The 18,856-nt window shown below is 36.9% G+C and overlaps 2 protein-coding genes across 4 annotated transcripts; both read right to left on the bottom strand.

Annotated features, from left to right (window-relative positions):
• Window positions 1-274: 274 nt before the first annotated feature.
• tnfb (tumor necrosis factor b (TNF superfamily, member 2)) lies at window positions 275-2,656 on the bottom strand. The gene is made up of 4 exons (XM_051128688.1): window positions 2,343-2,656; window positions 2,172-2,229; window positions 1,608-1,679; window positions 275-1,156 (listed from the first exon to the last, which is right to left on the bottom strand). The coding sequence occupies exons 1-4, from the start codon at window positions 2,520-2,522 to the stop codon at window positions 729-731; spliced, it is 738 nt and encodes a 245-aa protein (XP_050984645.1). The 5' UTR covers window positions 2,523-2,656; the 3' UTR covers window positions 275-728.
• Window positions 2,657-13,085: 10,429 nt separating this feature from the next.
• lta (lymphotoxin alpha (TNF superfamily, member 1)) lies at window positions 13,086-18,267 on the bottom strand. Of its 3 annotated transcripts, none has more exons than XM_051129832.1 (6): window positions 18,239-18,267; window positions 17,041-17,168; window positions 16,642-16,672; window positions 16,523-16,552; window positions 16,338-16,385; window positions 13,086-13,760 (listed from the first exon to the last, which is right to left on the bottom strand). In XM_051129832.1, exons 2-6 carry the CDS (start codon window positions 17,158-17,160, stop codon window positions 13,405-13,407), a joined length of 585 nt encoding a protein of 194 aa, XP_050985789.1. In that variant the 5' UTR covers window positions 17,161-17,168; window positions 18,239-18,267; the 3' UTR covers window positions 13,086-13,404. The 3 variants fall into 3 exon arrangements, with proteins under 3 accessions (XP_050985789.1, XP_050985790.1, XP_050985788.1); XM_051129833.1 differs by having other exon boundaries at window positions 17,089-17,168; window positions 18,239-18,266; XM_051129831.1 differs by lacking the exon at window positions 18,239-18,267 and having other exon boundaries at window positions 17,041-17,175.
• Between the last annotated feature and the right edge of the window lie 589 nt (window positions 18,268-18,856).

The raw sequence follows: 18,856 nt of genomic DNA, 5'->3' as shown, positions 1-18,856 counted from the left end.
ACCCTTCACAAGTGTGACTAGGAGTGATGCAATCCTGTTAATTCAGAGCCCGCTTTTCTCGACTCACACCTGAGAGAAAGCAGCGTGCGTCTTGAGGGAAACAAGCAGTGACCTCATTTCTAACAAATAAAAGGAAGTCAGACTTTAGGAAGATAAAGAACCACGAGTCACGTACTGGAATGCAAAAATCCCCTAGTGTTCATATGACCCGTCACAAGCTGCTTCTCCTTTTTGTCAGGAATGAGACTAGTGCAGTACAGTAATACTTCTTGTTTATTCACCATTAAAATGTCAGTGTCAAAAACAGTCAATTTTTTCAATACATTCATTTTTTTAAATAGCATATGCAATCATTAATAAATAGATAAATAGGACATTATTAAATAAAAATACATTAAATACGCTCAAAAGTTATAAATAAACCATTACTACAACTTACTATTTCTACAACGAAATATGTAAGGCAATAAACATCATACTAGCTTAAAATAACAATACGAGTTGTAGTGCCCTTGGTATAGTGCTCATGACTGAGTACACAGTATTCAGCACACGGCTCTCGCTGCATCAGATGTGTTTTAGCAAATAAAAACATTATGTCACGATGCAATAAGGACTCAGCATTAGTTAAACTACTTAAAAGCAAATGCCCTGAGAACATACTTTGGGAGTTTTAACGTAAAACACTTGTCTTCATACTGTGCCACACAACTCATGTGGCGAATAATTTACAAGGCGAACACTCCAAAGAACGTTTTGGCGTAGTTTTCCTCAACCTCGGCCGCGTGGCTGGTTTTGGTCGACAGCTTATCGCCCTGCATTAGCTTGAAGACAGCGCCCAGGTAGATGGTGCTGTAGGTGGTCTTCCCATCCTCTTGGGACTGGCATACGGAGTGGGCTGAATTCTGCAGAGGCTTCCAATCTGTCACCGCATCAGTGTAGCGCCAGATGCTGTGGCTCAGGAACTTCTGAGTTAGTTCATCTTCATCCGGATTGCACTGTATGGAATAGGACACTTGGCTGTACACGAAGTACAGGCCGTCGGCGGGAATGAGAATCTTGTTATCGTCCAGCTTGAGGCCGCCCTGTTCGAAGGACTGATCCACGCCGCTGACCCACTTCAGGGAGTCGTTTGGCAGGCTGCTGCTATGCTCACCTATGAACAGAGAAGATAAATGTGTGAGACCACAGGTTTATATATAAACTTAGAATTTGAGATCATGAACTAGAAAGAGGCCTGCTTCCGGTTTGGGTTAATGATCATGGTTTTTATCTTTAGTAGAGCGTGTGATAAAGTAATCAGAAAGTTTACTGGAGTCTCCCCACCTCGTGCCACCCACCGAGAGCTAAATATATTACCATATTTGAATTATGTCCTACTACACTAGGAAATCTACATTAGCTAATGTTTAATCAGTCACTCAGGTTTGTTGCAAACAGCAGGCCATTGAGCCGCTCTGCGGCAACAAACGTCTTTTTATAAATCTTAGGTTTTTAAGAATCTAATAAGACGAACTTGGCTACGGATACTAAACTCAGTCTCTTGAAATGAGATAACCTGTGACGTATAGGAACCCGGTGCACAGAGGGAAGTCAAAGACACTTACCATGTAAATGAATGGCTGCTTTTGTTCTCTCAGCGATCTGCTTTAGCATTTTGCCTTGCTGTGTGGGAAGAGCTTTGGAAAGAGGATTGGAGTCAGTTTCACGGTTCGCTTACATCAGATTAATGTGTAAAATATGTTTTAGAATCTAGAAAAGCAAGTATTCAATTTAAGAACACTGAGTTTGATTTAAAAAGCTAACAATCTTATGAGAATTTGTAACTGTTCTGGTGAAAATGTGGCTAATTTGTATAAATTGGTACAATGATCTGAGGTTTTTGGGTTAGGAGTAGAAATTCTGCTTTTTTTCCCCCAAAATATCTTACATTTTACACAGAAATCACATTGTGTGAATTCATACACTATTCGAAAAAAATTTTTACTCAGAAATTACTCAGATCAGTTCAGAACATTAACTTTTGACTTTTGAAATAAATATACTCGAATAATCTTCAAAAATCATTGACCACTTCGTAACAGTTACATTTTCTCATGCAATTGGGTTGAAAAACTAAAATTTAGCTTTGTAAACTGCCAATGAGATGGAATGCTTAGAATGCTTTTTACCTGTTGTTGTGCTGATTTGTTTCTCAGAATAGCTGGGAAGCTCTGTTTGGTTCTGTTTCTGTAAAAAAAACACATTGCATGTGTTATTTATCAATGGCTTATTTTAATTTAGGTCACATTGTTATAGACTTGAATCATTCTTATCATCCCACACTGAAGTTTCGGTCTTACCGTCACATGCCAGGCGAAGAAAACAGCTGCCACGGCGCAAAGGGCGATAAAAGCGATTGCTGCGAGTGTCTTCCATATCCAGCTTCTGGAGGACTTGACTGGTACAGGTGCCACGGTTGTCTGATAAACTCCCCCTGCGCTGGCTTCCAGATCCACTATGGTCGTTTCGTATTTCACCATGCTGTTAGTTCTCTGAGATGTGTTCCTTTGTAAGTGAGCTTTGGAACTGAAGTTGTCTACTCGCCATACAGCTAGTGTGAGTATATATACACTAAAGATAGGGGAAAATCCAGTGATGTCAGTGTGCAACCAGCTTGAGGAACAGAGGTTGGTTTGAAAAGGGAAAGAACGCCCTCAGCTCTCATACACCAACTTTCCACCCACACACTACACATACTAACCTCCAGACACAGTGCTCACACACACACCCTCACACTTTGACTCCTCACACTTGTCACATTAAAAATTATGGTTTTGTTTAATGCCTGGGTTAAATTAATTAAGTCAAATTCATCTTATATTGCATTTATATTGTGCTCAATAGATCATTAGTTAACTTAATGCACTTTTAAATTAGAACTGACGTTATGCTTTTTATTCATGTATTCATAATTCTCATGATCTGTTAAGCAATATATGCCTTTCCTCCATGGCTTTTTATAGAATGTTTAGCATTCGTAATCCTTTTTAAAAAAAAATTAATGAAACTGCATGATTTGATTAGTAATTTAGCAATTTCATAATCTCCTCTGATTTCACAATAAAAGCTGATAAACCAGCTCCATGTGGTTAATGTTAATACGCCGCAGGCACTTTCAGTTTCAGGCTGGTGATGTAATAGCAGCCTATCCAACTTGTCTAACAGCACACAGCTGACATACTTCCTACTGGGAGATTCCACGCCCTGAAATTCTTTTGGCCTCTTCGCTATTGTTTTTGTTTTCTCTCTCATTTTCACTCTCTCTCTCTCTAGTGCTCTCTCTAACATGATCTCATGCTCACTTTTTATGTCAAAAGCTACTACAGGTTTGTTATTGAAGTGGAAGCGTATGAATTTCTTTTTTCATTCAGCTGTTATAAACATCTGATGCAAACAGATAAGACATTTTGCAATACATAATAATTAGAAATTCGCTTGTGGTTTCTTAAAAATCCCATGAAATGTGATGTGAGATTGTTTTTATTCTTTTTATAGCATGCTACAACATTCCCTACACGAAAAAAGGGGAACGCAGCACAAATAAAAAAATGCCAAGTAAAGTACTTGAATTAAATGAAGTTCATTTAAGTACTCCTAAGTAAAAAATCCTGATCATTTGTGTTTATTTGGGATTTCTGGTTCAGCAAGAAAGAAATTTGTATGTAACAATGGGTAAATAAAACCTAAAGTGGAATCAGAAATGTTGTAATAATGAGTTCCCGTGCATGCGTGACCAGGCAAAGTTGTTTTTTCAAGTGGGAAACTAAGAATTCCATATGATAAATGAGTTTTCTGAGTTGTGACGTTGGAAGCTGTGTGTCGGTTTGAAACAATGAATATCCACCTTTTTCTTCCTATAAAAGCGGGCACGGCCATGGGTTTGGCTTCCGGTCTCATCTACGTCCAGCTATTTTTAGCTGTACAAAACTGTACAACAGCTTGTTTTGCTGCTTGATATTGCAGATTGGTGTGTTATACTATATTATTTGAATGTATTATCTTAATTATGAACACACTGGTTTGTAGTGCAAACAGTTTTAACATTTACTACATGTTCTTGTTATTTCCCTATCGTGGCTAAAAATCTGGAAATCTCACCCATAGATTTACTTGGATGTTAAAGGAAAAGGTGGATAGTTGAAATATTTTATCTATAATAATCTGTATACAGCCTAGGTCAGTAAGCTGAAAGCTAGTCTGTGTAAGCCGAACAGTTTGCTTATACAAAAACTTGTGTTTTGTAATAATACCATGTGTAAATAAGTAATAGAAATGAATATTTTCATCATTTTGAATTCAGAGTCAATTATTTGGGTCTGTTGTTCACAATGTAATTGTTTTGTTTAGGCTACATCCATGTTATCCATGCTACATCCATCTTTCCTCAGGTAGGCTACATTTAATGTTTAGGATTGACAACCATATTTTCTATGACAATAATTTGTACTCCTTAACTGTTCACACACAGCTTTCAATATTTGAGTTGCTGCTGTATAAACGAGTATTCGTCATCAGTCACCGTTTCTCTTCCCGCGCTAGCTTGAAAACACTGGAAATTCTCGCAGTTGATGCAATAGGAACACAATCGTGAGTGTAGAATTCGGCTATTTACAAGACGTCACTTAGTAAGGTAACCATATTAACCCTGTAAAGTCCACACCCACCTTTTTCCTCCATAAGAGTGGGCATTGCTATTTGTGCATTTTATGGGTCTGTCTTCCAGTCTCATCCACTATTTTTTTAGCCGTACGAAACAGCTTGTTTTGCTGGTTGATATTGCAAACTGGTGTCTTGCCATATTATTTTAATGTATTATTTACTTAATTATGAACACACTGGTTTTTAGTGCAAACTGTTCTACCGTTTACTGCATGTTGTTATTCATCTCATTATTTTTTCCCTATAGAGGGTTGCGCGGCCGGATGCGCGGCCATTTTGGTGATACTCATATGTAAACAGAAGCATTAATTGCACGGTTAGTGTACCACTGAAGACGTTGTTCTACTAATTTACGCCGTCTAAACGACGGAAAATGCGTGGAAGCTGCTAAATCATATAGAGAAGGACTTAGCAGGAAAGGTCAATTTATTTTGACAAACTGAAGTTAATACAGGGCTCAACGCTAAGCAGCGATAGTGTTTTCTTGGTTACTGCTGTACACAAAGCTCCGCTACGCTGCTTTATAATGCGTTATACAGATGCTAGATGAAAAGAAAAAGCCATGTAAGCTTTTCTGAAAACAGACAGTTCCCCTCAGAGACACATTCATATAAACTCCTACCCCCAGTTCATTATTAGGGGTTTCTTCCAATATTTTATGCATCGTGAACAGTGAGATTGATCTGCCTGCTACAGTATTTTCTCCTTTTTATTTCAGTCTTCAGCTGGTAACGGCCTTTAAAAAGACTAAATATAATAACAACGTAATATTTCCACACAAATGACATTTTGGAACACGAATGCAATGCCGTGAATGTACGACTTGCACGGGTAAACATCCATATGATCTGCCTCCGTTGTCACGGACTGATGACCCAACAGTTTTTCCTTCTATTTCTAATTTTGACATAGTGAATTACTTTCGTTTTTCGCCAAACCTATACGCAAGTTCCATTCAGTTCAATGGCATCGTTTACACTCAATGCCGCCGCAATGGCCGACTTCCGGATTGATGATGTAACGTGAAAACACTCTATAGCACATAATGAAACGGAAGTTTCACCAGAGATTTTCTTACTTTTGGGAGATGAGAGAGTCTGTATTACTTATTATTGGAGAAAGCATAACGGTCAACTTGGATCATGTGTGCCTTGATAACCAGTCACATTATAGCCTTGACGGGAAGCGCCGTGCTGAATCCCATCATTTGCAAAAAGTCTGTGACTTCTCTTATAAAACGGCTTTTTCGTTGTAAACTAAAAATAGTTCAATCCGAAAGTATTGTTTAGTATAAAACATGTTGAAAATTAGCTGATTCATTAAATGATGAGCTGTTTCCTCTAAAAAGTGGTTTATTCAGCATAGTGAAGCCTCTTCTCCATTGACATCCATTCAAAGAAAATGGCCTCTGGTCTCCTTTCCCAAACCGGAAGCGTTAGCATTAGCCATTGTGCTTTTTTGGCTGAAGGTTGCAGGTTTGTCTTCTACTGGTTTTGGTCACAACCATAGGCTTATTTCCGTGTTGAGAAAAAGGTGGATAAAATAATAGTCCGAAAAATCACATTTTTAAAAATTTTATATTTTATCGAACCTTCAGACAAAATATGAAATAAAAAACAAGTTGCATATATGGTACAGGCTAAGTTTTATCATATTTGGTAAATTCAACTTTTATCAGCCACATACTATAGTATGATATGATATGAGAATGTGAAAACTCGTTAGCCTACTTGAGAATGAAAGAAAAGCATGAACTTTATTCAGAGACCCAAACTAAGCAAAAATATGCAATTTGGTTCAGATGTTATTTCTTTTGATCATTCAGAGGCCTTAAGGAATTCATCAAACTGTATTCTGCTTCCGTGTAAATGTGGCACAGGCAACTGTAATATTTTGAAATAAAAAGTTGAAAATATGACCTTTAGACAAACTTAATCAACATTTTTTTTAATAATTCATTTTCTGTTAAACCAGATACAATGCCAGTGCTAGTTCCAAACACTGCTCTCTATATGGCTGTCTATTAATGCTTTATTATTCTATAATTATACAGGGTGTTATTGTGGTTTATGCTGTCCTGCTGTCTTTAATTGTCTGTGCTGCAATGCCACTATAAGCTTATCTCATTTCCGTCTTCTCTAATGGCTGAGAAAGGAAGTGAAGTATGAGGCCACAGTAGCCTGCTATCATTCCATCACGCTTTCTTCTTCCGCACAAACTTCAGCCAAACCCTAAAGAAAGTGTGTTAACTCATTCCTGTCTTACTCATAGTATCTTATTTATTTGTTCAGAGTGAGTCACAGCATTCATGCTGCTTTTTGCCATGTTTTGAAATGATTACTACAATAATAGCAGGTATATACACATACAGCTTGGGAGGATTGCTCAGAGGATTGCACCATGGGGCTCACCCACTCTTCCATGCAGCAATTCCTCATTCTCTAGTTGCCTAATAAAGGAAACGCAATGGAAACTGTTTGCTCATTATGTCTTCCTCGATTTCGTTGAGGATCTGACTCCTCAGGCCTTGTTTGTGGTTTCTGATGTCATGATGCATCGTGTGTCAACATGAAGTGATATTTATCAGGTCCTGTTCTGTAGTTGTGGGGCGACCTGACATTTATGTGCGGTGATTTGGGTCTACATGTAGGCAATGAAAGACTGTCCCTGCATAAACGTAAAATACCGTTGACATTATCATTAGCATGCATGTTTAGCGATAGCAACAAGCAACACTTCTGGGGTTTTCTGCTATAAACTAGGTGTTACTGTGTAAATTACATAAGGGAGTGGAGAACTGACCACTAGATAATGTCAGATAACAGTGTACTTGAAAAGCGGACCATAAAAGGAGATGGCAGGATGAGTTGATACTTCACTGAATAATATTGAGCTCAGAAAATGACTAAAAACACCATAAAAGGTATTATAAAAGCAGTCCATATGACTTGTGTGCTGTATTTTAAGTTATGTGAAGCTGTAATGTAACTAAAAAAGAAAATTGTAATGTTTACCCACCCTCATGTCTCTGAAGAGCCCTGTTTGGTTTTTAAGGTGCGTTCACACTTGTCATGTTTGGTTAGTTTAAAATGAACTCTTGTGCGATTGCTCTGTTAGTGTGGTTCATTTGAGTGTTTTGAGTCATTTGTTCATTTTGAGTATTCACACCTGTCTTGTTTGGTTTGACTGAATCGAACTTTTGGCAGGTGTGAATACAGCAATCGCACTCTGGTGCGGACCAAACAACCATACCAAGACACAGGTGAAGAGGTGGCCTTGGTCCAGTTCCAAAAGAACTCTGGTACACCCTAAGTGTAACTCTGCTACACACCAAACCAGCGGGCCGAGACTGCTAAAATGGGTCTCGGGCCGCTTTCAACAAACTCTGTATCCAAAACAAAATGAACTGAGAGCAAATGGAGCAACGAGCGGTAAAGTTCCTTTTATGAGCTCCTTGTGAGTTCGCGGTTGGTGAAAATAAAATCTTATACATGCAACAATGAGTGCGCTTAGTCCAGCAAATGGCATTAGGTGTATTCGACTTAAAACGGCGCTGAGCAGACCGATCAGTGAACGGATACTTTGATGTCATACACTTGCTGTGGCAATTTAAGTTGAACGCACCTTTTCCTTTTGTTTGGAGTGTTCGATGAGTTCCGTCACGAAATATACCTTATTCAACCCGACCAATCAGGTTGTGAACGTATCGCTATGCCTTTTAGGTTTGGTATATTTAGGTTCACTGTTAAAAATGGCAGTGTGAACACTAAGCGGACCAGGACCAAATGTATACGTTTTCTTTTTGGTCCGGATTACATGAACCAAACGAACCAAACTACAAGTGTGAACACACCCTAAGTCTTGTGAAGCTGTAATGTAACTACTAAAGAAATTTGTAAGGTTACCCACCCTCGTGTCTTTTCAAGCAGTTTAATCTAAATTTTCTGAAGTGACCCAATTGTTTTTTAGGATGTTTTTACAGTCGTCATGCTTGGTTTGCTCTGTTAGTGCGGATCATTTGAGTAAGTGTGAATGCTGCCATCCGAATCCTGATGCGCACCAAACAAGCGGGCCGAGACCGCTAAAAGATGGGTCTCGCTCAATCCGACCAATCGGGTTGCGAACATATCACTATGCCTTTAGGTTCGGTATCTTTAGTTTCGCTGTCAAAAATGCCAGTGTAAACGCTAAGCGGACCAGGATCAAATGTATCATTTTCCTTTTTGGTCTGGACCAAATGAACCAAATGAACTGAACTAGAACTGTGAACACACCCTTAATGTAAATCCTAATCTTTAAATCTCAAATTTTATTTTTCACATATTCCAACTTGAATTATAACTGATTTTTAAAACCAATGGCATGTGGCGTTATTGGCATGAAACTTGGTGTAAATTTGCATCGTGTCATATTTGAATATATGCGAAAGGGAATGCGATTAGACGGCTGTGGAAAAGAAATTGTCAGTAAAAAGTATTGGAGAGTAACTAATTACATGTAACAGTACTCTGTTACAATTACTGAGCAAAAATGTGTAAATAAAATCTTAACAATAACCCCCCAAAGGTTATATTTTAATATTTTCAGCCACTGATTTGATTGATTTCTTTTCCAAATTGCACCAAATGCTCTGAAATATGAAACACCAGTGATTCAGGAGTTTAGGACACGGAATAGGTGTTTCCTGATATATTTGCTATGCAAAAATATGATTTCTAAAACAGTGTCATAGCTATTAAACTATTAAACTATTAAACTATTATCTTGTTATGATTTTAAGCCTGTATTTCACCTCAGAACAATCTCAAAGTAAAAAGAGGTGCTAAAGTCTGATTTTGTGGTGGCTGTGCTTTAAAATTAAAAGTTATTATAATCTTATTTCAAGTTATTAAGGATTTTGAAAGTCTGACAGTAATCAGTGTTGAGTAACCCTGTCTGCTTTTAATGTTTAAAATTTAAATTTAGAAAAGTAATCAAAAAGTAATCAAATGTAATCTGTTACATTACTTTAATAAAGTAACTGAAATAGTTACACTACTTATTATATTTTAAATACGGTAACGTAAGATGTAACCGATTATTTAGAGTAACCTTGCCAACACTGTCAAAAACTAACTTTTTTGTCATTTTGGAACTCACTGCTATCCACTTACATTGTATTCTGGCTAACATTTAACAATAGACAGATAAAAACTGGAAAACACATTTAAAAGACTGTCCATTTTATTTTATAGGCACTGGCAGAAATATTCATCCTCAAAAATCCTAAAGCACACATAAGTTGACAAGCCATTTAAGTTTTTGTTTCACTTTGATTTCTCGTGTATCATGTACTAACATTTTGTTTCACATCTGTTTACCAAAAAAAAAGTTGTCTGAATTTTCTTTAAAATTCTCATAGTCATCAAAATATGCTCACATGCACTACAAATCTGTGACAATAGCAGGTGCTGTCAGTAGAAACCTAAGAGCACCTGTGATGTAACATCAAAGGGCAGACCTTTGAGAGGGGGAAGTGTGGGAAAGCCCCCATGTTTTAGGTCACATTAATGTGGTTATTCAGTGGTATGACTGGGTTCATAATTCTGTAAGGATTCCCTCCATGCTTTCCACACTTCTGACCCTTCTCTCCATTTTCCTTTAACCTGTATCCCCCTAATGCTCCACGTAGGACGGGATACGTGACGTAGAGCACGGTTAGTTTCATAGCTCGTCTCTGCATCTGGGTTAGCACTTTTACCACAAAGGAGAAAAAAAAGCACCTGTTCTCTTTTCGCCTATCGGAGGATGATGCACAGAGGAGCAGGAGTTTCTAACTAATAACTCTCCATTGCACCTCATGCAGTTATCACTTGGCACCTTGTTTGTGTTGCCATGTCACATATAAACTTAAAGGACATGACTGGGAGGAAAAGTTCATAGCGGATTTGCCAATGTGTGTTATGAGTCCACCAGCTTAGCAACTCTATCTCAGTAACAGTGAGGTTTTGAGTCAAAAGTCCAGTTACACAAATGTGTTTTCTGTCAGTGGTTTTGAGTGACGCTTTGAAATATCTAGTGTAAAGTCCTTGATTTTGCTAGATTCATCCTTATAGTAAAATCCCAAAAAGAGCAGTATGGGGCAAGTTGTCACTTTTTTTTTTATGTTAGAAATTATTAATAGGATGATTTACTTGCCAAAACAAATATTTAATATTTTTATGTTATCTTAAAAAGTATTTTTTCCCATCAGAGATGTAGATAAGTTGTTTCTTCATCAGAACAGATTCGGATCTTTTACAGTGAATGGGTGCTGTCAGATTGAGAGTCTGATAAAAAAAAAACATAAAACCACAAGTAATTCACACAGCTTCCATCGAACAATTAACATTGCTTGAAGCGGAAAGCTGCGTGTTTGTAAGAAACAAATCCATCATAAAAGAATTTTATCTTTAAATGTCACTTCTGGCTAAAATATAATTCCATAATGCATAACAACACTTCCTCCCGTGTCCATCTCTTGTTGTCCTCTCACATCAAAATTCCCCAAAATATTTGCTTTGGACAATATGTAAATGCACTGGAGTCGTGTGGATTACTTGTGGATTATTGTAATATTTTTATCAGATGTTTGGACTCATTCTGACGGCACCCATTCACCACAAAGGGTCCACTAATGAGCAAGTGATGCAATGCTAAATTCTAACACATTTTATTGTCTACACGCATTTGGGCATTAATGTTTTCTTGAGTTTATACTGAAATTGACTTTCAAATATGAACCCACTAAAATATTCACTAGTGTATGACAATGTATACATACTCCTGTATATTGCTCAATGCATGAGTCTATGCATGAGTGCAAAAAACCACAAGCTAACAGGAAATGGTTGACAGTGCACAAACAGATATTCACAAATAAAGGTTAAGTTCAATTGCTTTGCATATCTCCACAGAATTGTGCTGACAAACAGTTCTTCTAGTTCTACATGCTAAAGCAAATTTTTGCTTAAAGGTAAAGGTTGCGTTTTTACTTTTTCTGTTTATTTTGAAGGTTTTAAGAACACAAAGACAGCCATAAACACAGTTTTTTGCAAGGGGCTGGTTCATCTCAGGACACGAGGAAAGTGTTTCTGAAAACACGAATGTGAAAAAAAATCACATTGTGCTTTAAATGATACTGATGACACTGTGGAGGTAAGTCTCGTGAAAGAAGAACAGAAAAAGCAACCTGAAAATATCATGTTTGTTAAAAAATGGCATGATTTGCTTCCTCAAATGATTTTCCGCACCGTTCAACAACTTCTAGAAAGAGAGGAAGTAAATGAACTAAGCTTCAAATTGTCAGATGTAGCACTGTGGTTAACACGACTAGAGCCAAGACAAGGTAAACATTAAAAAAATCTTGTTTAAATGCTGCATTTGCTGTATTAATAGCGAAACTATTCGATGAATTTTAAGGTTTGAATAATTTTTTAAAATTATTCTTATTTTGCATTTTTAGGCATGTTGCATGAATTATTTTCCCTCAATAACATCCCAATGTGAAGCGCTGTTGTCACATGACCTTTGTACATTATGCAACTCCTGTAACATCCCTAGCTGACTGCAGTTTGTCAACCACAATATGACATTATTTGAGATGCGAAGGTGAGTTGACTTTTCAGCGTGGGCAGAGGAATAAACTAAAAAAGAGGATTTATAAACACGGGGAATTCAGAATTGTGACTCATAGGACGCGAAATTAGCTGTCGGTGTCTCTTGTGGTTAGTTTGTTGGCAAGGGTTGGTTTTTGGAATAAATTCAACATTGTACAGTATGCCCCATCAAGACTCGATACTTTAAATGTCAACATTGTTGACTAGACTGTGTACTATATATTGACCTTGACACATTGTTCTCTCTAACCTTAAATTGATTAGTCCTGCAATGCCGTGAAGCTTCCTTTTGCCTTTGGCCTTATAGATTTGATAAGCGCGTACGCAATCGAAACAATGTTTGTTTCTGTGGCTAAAGTGGGTTTAAGTTTCAGTGGTTTGCTTTCTGAGGGCCAACAGGAAGGCCACGTTTAGCATGCGTTCTTGTGATGACTGGCTCCCTCATGTGGCTGTTATAGTAAATGGAAACTGGGTTACATGCAAAGTGAGTCAGAGGTTAATTGAATTAAATACAAGGTGAATTGCAGCGAACTGACTTTTATTTTTATGTAGCTTACAGATAGAACAACAGTAGTTTACAAATAAATTACTTTTTTTAAAAAAAATTACTTAATTTCAAATGATTGTCAACAACTCTTCATCACTGAACATTTTGAAGAACATTAACAGCACTTAAAAAAGAAATTAAATACAATAAAATAATATACACATATAACCAATAAACCATTTAAATTGAAATGTCTTTAAAATATTTTAATATAATAAATCTTAAAAAATCTCTAAATGTGTCATAAAATGAAACTCTTTAAACGTTCCAACACATAAAAAAATATGAAAATATTCCCTTTGAAAGCCATAATGGGTTTGAGAACTAACCATACAAACATCTTTTACCACTTACTTTAGTAAATATAAATATAGACCGTTTTAATCCTTTAGGAGAATCACTTGACAGATTTGACACTGCAATGTGAATCTTTGAGGAATAACGAACTGTTAATTTAAACCTAAAAATCAAGGTTTGCACTTTACATCCCCGCAGAAGAATCTGAAATATTTAGACTTGTTATTTGTTTTTAAGCAAGATAATATCCCAGTAAGTATCATAATATTCTCCTGATAAAAAGGTGATAGGCTCTATATTCAGACTGATGCTGATTTTGTCTACCACCTGGATCAGACAGCTCATTGTCAACGATCCTGGTCCATTGCGCCTGACCACACTTAGTCTTTTCTCTTGTATCCCAGGTCCTTCTTTCCTGAGCAAAGTAACATTCGCCAGTTGCTTATGATCAGTGCTTTTGAAGTAGACCTGGGCATAAATGTAGTACAGGCCGCTGACTGTTAGTTCAACAGTGGCATTCTTCAAGGACAAGGAGCTGTTCGTACATGGTTCACTGCATATCCAGGTTTTTTCCCTGTCTGGAAGAGAATGGAAATATTAGTGTGAACATTTCCCAAATTCTAACACTTTATTCTGTGCTTTTAAGCAGGAACAGAGTGCCTAAATTCATATAAAGAAAAAGTTGACATATGGAGGATTTGCAGTTACGTCATGGTTTGGTCAGTTACCCATCATGGATTGCATGGTTAATGTACTACTAAATATGTTGTTCTGCTAATTTATGCTGTCTAAACTATGGGGAAAAAATGTGTGGAAGCTGCTAAATCGTATAGAGATGGACTTAATAAGAAGGAAAGGCCGCAATATTTTGACAAACTAAATTTAATAGGTGGTAAAGATACGTATGAGGAGTATTAATTAAGATATTAGCCTAATATTTCACCTACCTGACCGGAAATGATAAGAACAAACATGAATGTTGTCAAGATTTTTGCCTTAGAAATTGAGTTCAGTTTGGCCAAATTTGGCATTTTGTTCCTCAGTTTTTTGCTTCTCCTTGATTTGTTATAACTTTTGATAGTCTATTGTACTCCAAATGTTTTTTCGATTAGCGCAGCCCAAAACATGACAATAAATGACCATTTTCAGCAGCAATAATCAGGAAAATATGCGAGTTTCATTCAGTTCAGTGGCATCATTTACATTCAGTGCTGCCAATATGGCCGATTGATGACGGATTATGCTGCTCTCAAAAAAATGTAGTATGCTATTCCAAATTCAGCCTTAATTTGTGTTACAGTTAAGAATAGGGCTGTCACAATTCTTTGATTCAATTTGAGTACTCAATTTAAAAAAAAATCCTTAACTGCAATTTGCCTGTGTAGTGTCCACTGTTGATTAACCAGCAAAATACCGGAAGTGGCGCCTTCCACGAACCAGAACGCATTAGTAGACAGTTTTTCAAGGCTGAATGATGTATTAAAACAATTTTGAAAACACATTAAAACATAATGCCATTGTGAGTGCACAAACGCATCGATTCAATTAAATAAATGTATGTGTTTTAATTATTTACATCCTTGTAGGTTGGGTGTCAGAGCAGGTACTGTTATCATTTACATTCGTGGAGCGTCCCAAACTCCATCTCTGCATATTGCTGTGAGTTTGGGTTTATTATGACATTCATCTGGGAACGTGAAGTGCACTATTTTATCAGATTTGTAAGGTAAATCATTTATAAATCTATGCAAACACAGAAAACGTACTAACTGTTTATCGCTATTTCAAACTATAGGCTCAAACCCTCGCTCTGAGTTTACACGTTTTGATGGCCACATATTTAAGAAATTGTGTCTGTAGCATTTCTGTCATAAAGAAATGGCCAAATATTAAAGGTTAAGTGGACATCTGAATTAACTGTTGTTTAGTAAATATTAAACAAGGATTAGATCGCACTATAAGATGTAAAACAATTGTCAGGCCATTAGCACCCTCCGGAGTCATTTGTTATAATGCGTGATGCACATTAGCTCTATTGTTCATAATACATAGTATTTTAACAGTTTTGTTCAATAAAACCATATGATTATTACCTTATTGCTGTTATATATGTATTTTAAGTCATTTTAAAGGCTAGCTGATTTTTTGTGGTAATAAAAATAGACCTAAGCAAACAAGGTCTGTTTTTATTACCACAAAAAAATAATTATAATTATCTGATCACTTGATTAATAGTCAGAATAATCAACTGATTACCAAAATAAGCCTTAGTGATGGCCCTAGACAGGAACAATTATTTGAAATAGTCTTTTGTAACATTATCAATGTTTTTGGGCTCATTTTTTTATCAATTTAATGAAAAAAGTGCAAATATTTGAAAAGAAATTAAAACCGATAAACCTGCTATTAAAAAAAATGTAAAATAAGAGTATTTATTTAATATATAAATACATTTAAGAAGTTTAAACGCCTTTAATCGCTCTTTTCATTTTCTTTCATATTGTTCCATGTGTGGGGGGTCGAAGCTGCCACTCATCCCACATATATATGAAATGCACTTCGCACAGGACGTGAAGTGAGGTCAGGGAAGGAGAGATTTTTAAAGGAACGTTTCCACCTCCTTCCTCATACATGAGCCGTGTACATTTAGATTAGTTATATTTCCACTGATTCACAACGCCTCTGCGATAAACATTAAGCGTCACTTCAAAAGTGTCATTGTGGTCACTGAATCTGGTTCATCTCACGAGTGAGCGCTGGCAACACGAATGAGACGAAAGTGCTTTGAAAAAAATAGATACGACCTCCTACTTGAACAGAGTGAAGGTGAGCTGGCAGATAACCACTGGTTACATCACAGAAAATGACTAGGCCGAGCTTATTAACAGATGTCCATATTTCGACGTGGTAGATTAACTTAAGTCACTTTTAGGCCACAAAAGATTCTTTAAAAGCAGAGAACCGCATGCTGACTTCCTCAATGCAGCAGAGAAACCAACTGACAACCAAAAGTCCCGCTATCTCTTGTTTTCATTTAATACAGAGAAGTGAGAAATACAGAAAAAGTGTAAAAGGGAAAGTGCAAAAGAGAATGGGGGGGAAACAGCAAGGAGGAAAAGTGAGAGATGTCCACTGGGGAAAAAAATATTTCTCACCTCTGATGAGATGGATATAGTCGTTGAAGGATTGATCACGCCAGGTATCTAAAAGTGCAAACAAATTATTTTCACTTTTCAAATAAAAACTATTGTTCAAAAAGATTCCCCCAAATAGGAATATTTCCCAGAATGGAAGAATTTCACTTTCACTTTTAAAATTAAATTAAATAAATTATTCTCACCTATTTGTTTGTCAGTTTTGCCACTGCTTGCTGTAAAAGAGTATTTAATTGTTATATTCATGACACAATTTTCCATTAAATTTGACTTAAAATAGGGGGTTAAAAGATTAAAAGCAAACCTGGTGAATTTGACTTTCCAGGGCTTCCAGACTAAAGAAGAAATAAAAAAAATGTAAAAATTAAAATTGAACAAACCACTTAGAAATATCAGGTACTACTGCAGTAAAACTGTGTGCAAGTGTGCAATGTTACAAATACTTCTATCCCAACTTAATATGCAGAGGCAACTAAACATCTTCAGCAGACATGATCTAGGACCCTTATACTGTGTGTGCTTTTCTAAAGACTGCAAATCTGTCCCATACAGCCTTGTTTTCTTGTATGAAATTCAATTAATGTCTATAGTTTGGCATACCAATGGCAGACGGGCGAGAATATGCTTGAAAACTGGCTACACTAAAGTATTTCTATATGATACGCTATGCAATCTGGTTGGGCGCAATCGCAGGTCACTTTACCTTATTGTGTGAATTGCTGTGGTTTATTGCAAGATATACCATCATTACCAAAAGAGCTGAGCTCATCATGCAGCACCAGCCAATCAGGAGGCGGAACCTGGTGTGATTTGAGCCGGTCATCTTCGTGACTATCGGAGACAGACAAAAAGGAAACAAATTCATCGTGAAACCAAAGATACAGTATGTTTACAGCGAAACATGGATAAAACCAGCATACCAGCCTACTGACCTAAATGCATTGACTTGATCTAGATGCAGGCACAATATCACACATGTATAACCACAATTGGTGAATGAAGAAAAACTAGTGAGATGAGCAAATCTATTTTTATCATGAATGAACCCTGGTAAATATTTGCACATGAACCTCTGTGTTTTTACTTACAGGCCCCAGACTCATCTATTCTCTGTCCACATCAGTTTCTAGATGCATGCGTGTATGGCTAAAAAAAGCAGGGGTATGTTTGCCTCTTACCTAAGTGAGGTAAATTCCCATGTTGCCCACAGAAATACATCCAGGTGGGTAGAATGTACCCTGAGTGTTCGGTTTTTTGAAGATGGACATTTTTCTCTGAACTGCTAACAAGTTATCTTCCAAAGGAAGTATTTTGGTTTGTTTAATTTACCACTGATCTGACATTTTGATTTGGTGAAGAAATCGATTAGCTCTTGAAAAGAGATCAACTGTGTGTTTGCTGCATGTCAACAGACAAGCATGTGTGGAATTCTAAAAAGAATCCTTCTGAGCATCCTTCTGAGAACCAAACTGCACTACAAAATGAACCTGCATCCACCAGATTACCAACTAATCAGTCTGAAGTTTAAAAATAGTGTCAAGCTATAGAATAATTCTAGTCTAAATAGGAGGCTCATTGAAACCTAGTTGGCATGTGTTAGAATTGGTGGATGTAAAAAATGAAATTTCAGAACTGGTTATTGAAAATTGCATATTGATCATCTTCTAATCTGAATATTAAAAGTGACACATCCTCCCATGGTGGTCCTGAGTGTGTACATGTACACTTGTCACAGATCTATGGCTAAATGTAATTAGAATTCTAAAATCATTCAATTAAGCGTTCATTTAGCATATTCTATAAGGAACATAAAGAATGAGAATGACATGACATGACAATATAATATGACCTGATCTCATCAATACTGAGTATTAGATTATGAGAGAGATTGCTTTACTCACCTTAGTGTGTGCTGTAGTGTGAAATGTGGCTGAGGGACTGAATGAGCATGTAGACATGGTCTCTCCCACAGGGTTTCCCCTTTTCAAGCTCTCATTTTCTAACCCTGGACCTTTCTCTCTCTCTCTCTCTCTCTCTCTCTCTCTCTCACCCTTCCTCTCTCTCTCTCTCTCTGTGTGTGTATGTATGTGTGTTTTTCTCTGTCTTCCTCTGTTTCTTTCGGTGGTAGCAGCTGTGGTTGGAAACATAAGAGAAGGTGGATGGCCAGAACATCATCGTTCTTGACAGAAATGAGGTTTGAAGTTTGAAGAGATTGGACTTGAATCTATAGAATACCCTTTTGCCTGTTTAGTGTAACAGATACAGAGATTTCAGAGGCAATATAACAAATATGAAATGAAGATAAAAGATCATTGCTATGCAGCTTCTGTTTAAGCACGCGTCAGTCCTAAAGCAGCCACTTTCTCTTCAGTTTCTGAAAAAGAGGAAAAGGTGGTTTGCCCAAGGAGATATTAGGGGTTATGATGTGTGTGCGTGATGTGGTTTTCATTTAGGAGAGGAGGTAGTAGCTACGTGTTTATACTGATAAGCAGGCAAGTTGTTGTTTTTTTTCACGCCCA

The sequence above is a fragment of the Labeo rohita genome, chromosome 15, assembly GCF_022985175.1.
Source record: "Labeo rohita strain BAU-BD-2019 chromosome 15, IGBB_LRoh.1.0, whole genome shotgun sequence".
In the NCBI taxonomy this organism is placed as follows: Eukaryota; Metazoa; Chordata; class Actinopteri; order Cypriniformes; family Cyprinidae; genus Labeo; species Labeo rohita.
The sequence above is the reverse complement of the archived record's forward strand: the minus strand, read 5'-3'. Positions and strand labels throughout refer to the sequence as shown.

What these genes read in the sequence shown, in the direction of transcription:
- tnfb (XM_051128688.1), bottom strand. Translation starts at nt 2,522, where the DNA reads ATGGTGAAATACGAAACGACCATAGTGGATCTGGAAGCCAGCGCAGGG. An exon ending in TCTTCGCCTGGCATGTGACG is followed by an intron (nt 2,230 to 2,342) that starts GTAAGACCGAAA and finishes TTTTTTTTACAG; the next exon opens with AAACAGAACCAAACAGAGCT. An exon ending in ACAAATCAGCACAACAACAG is followed by an intron (nt 1,680 to 2,171) that starts GTAAAAAGCATT and finishes CTCTTTCCAAAG; the next exon opens with CTCTTCCCACACAGCAAGGC.
- lta (XM_051129832.1), bottom strand. Translation starts at nt 17,160, where the DNA reads ATGACCGGCTCAAATCACACCAGGTTCCGCCTCCTGATTGGCTGGTGC. An exon ending in ACAGCAATTCACACAATAAG is followed by an intron (nt 16,673 to 17,040) that starts GTAAAGTGACCT and finishes TTTCTTCTTTAG; the next exon opens with TCTGGAAGCCCTGGAAAGTC. An exon ending in CAAAACTGACAAACAAATAG is followed by an intron (nt 16,386 to 16,522) that starts GTGAGAATAATT and finishes TTGCACTTTTAG; the next exon opens with ATACCTGGCGTGATCAATCC.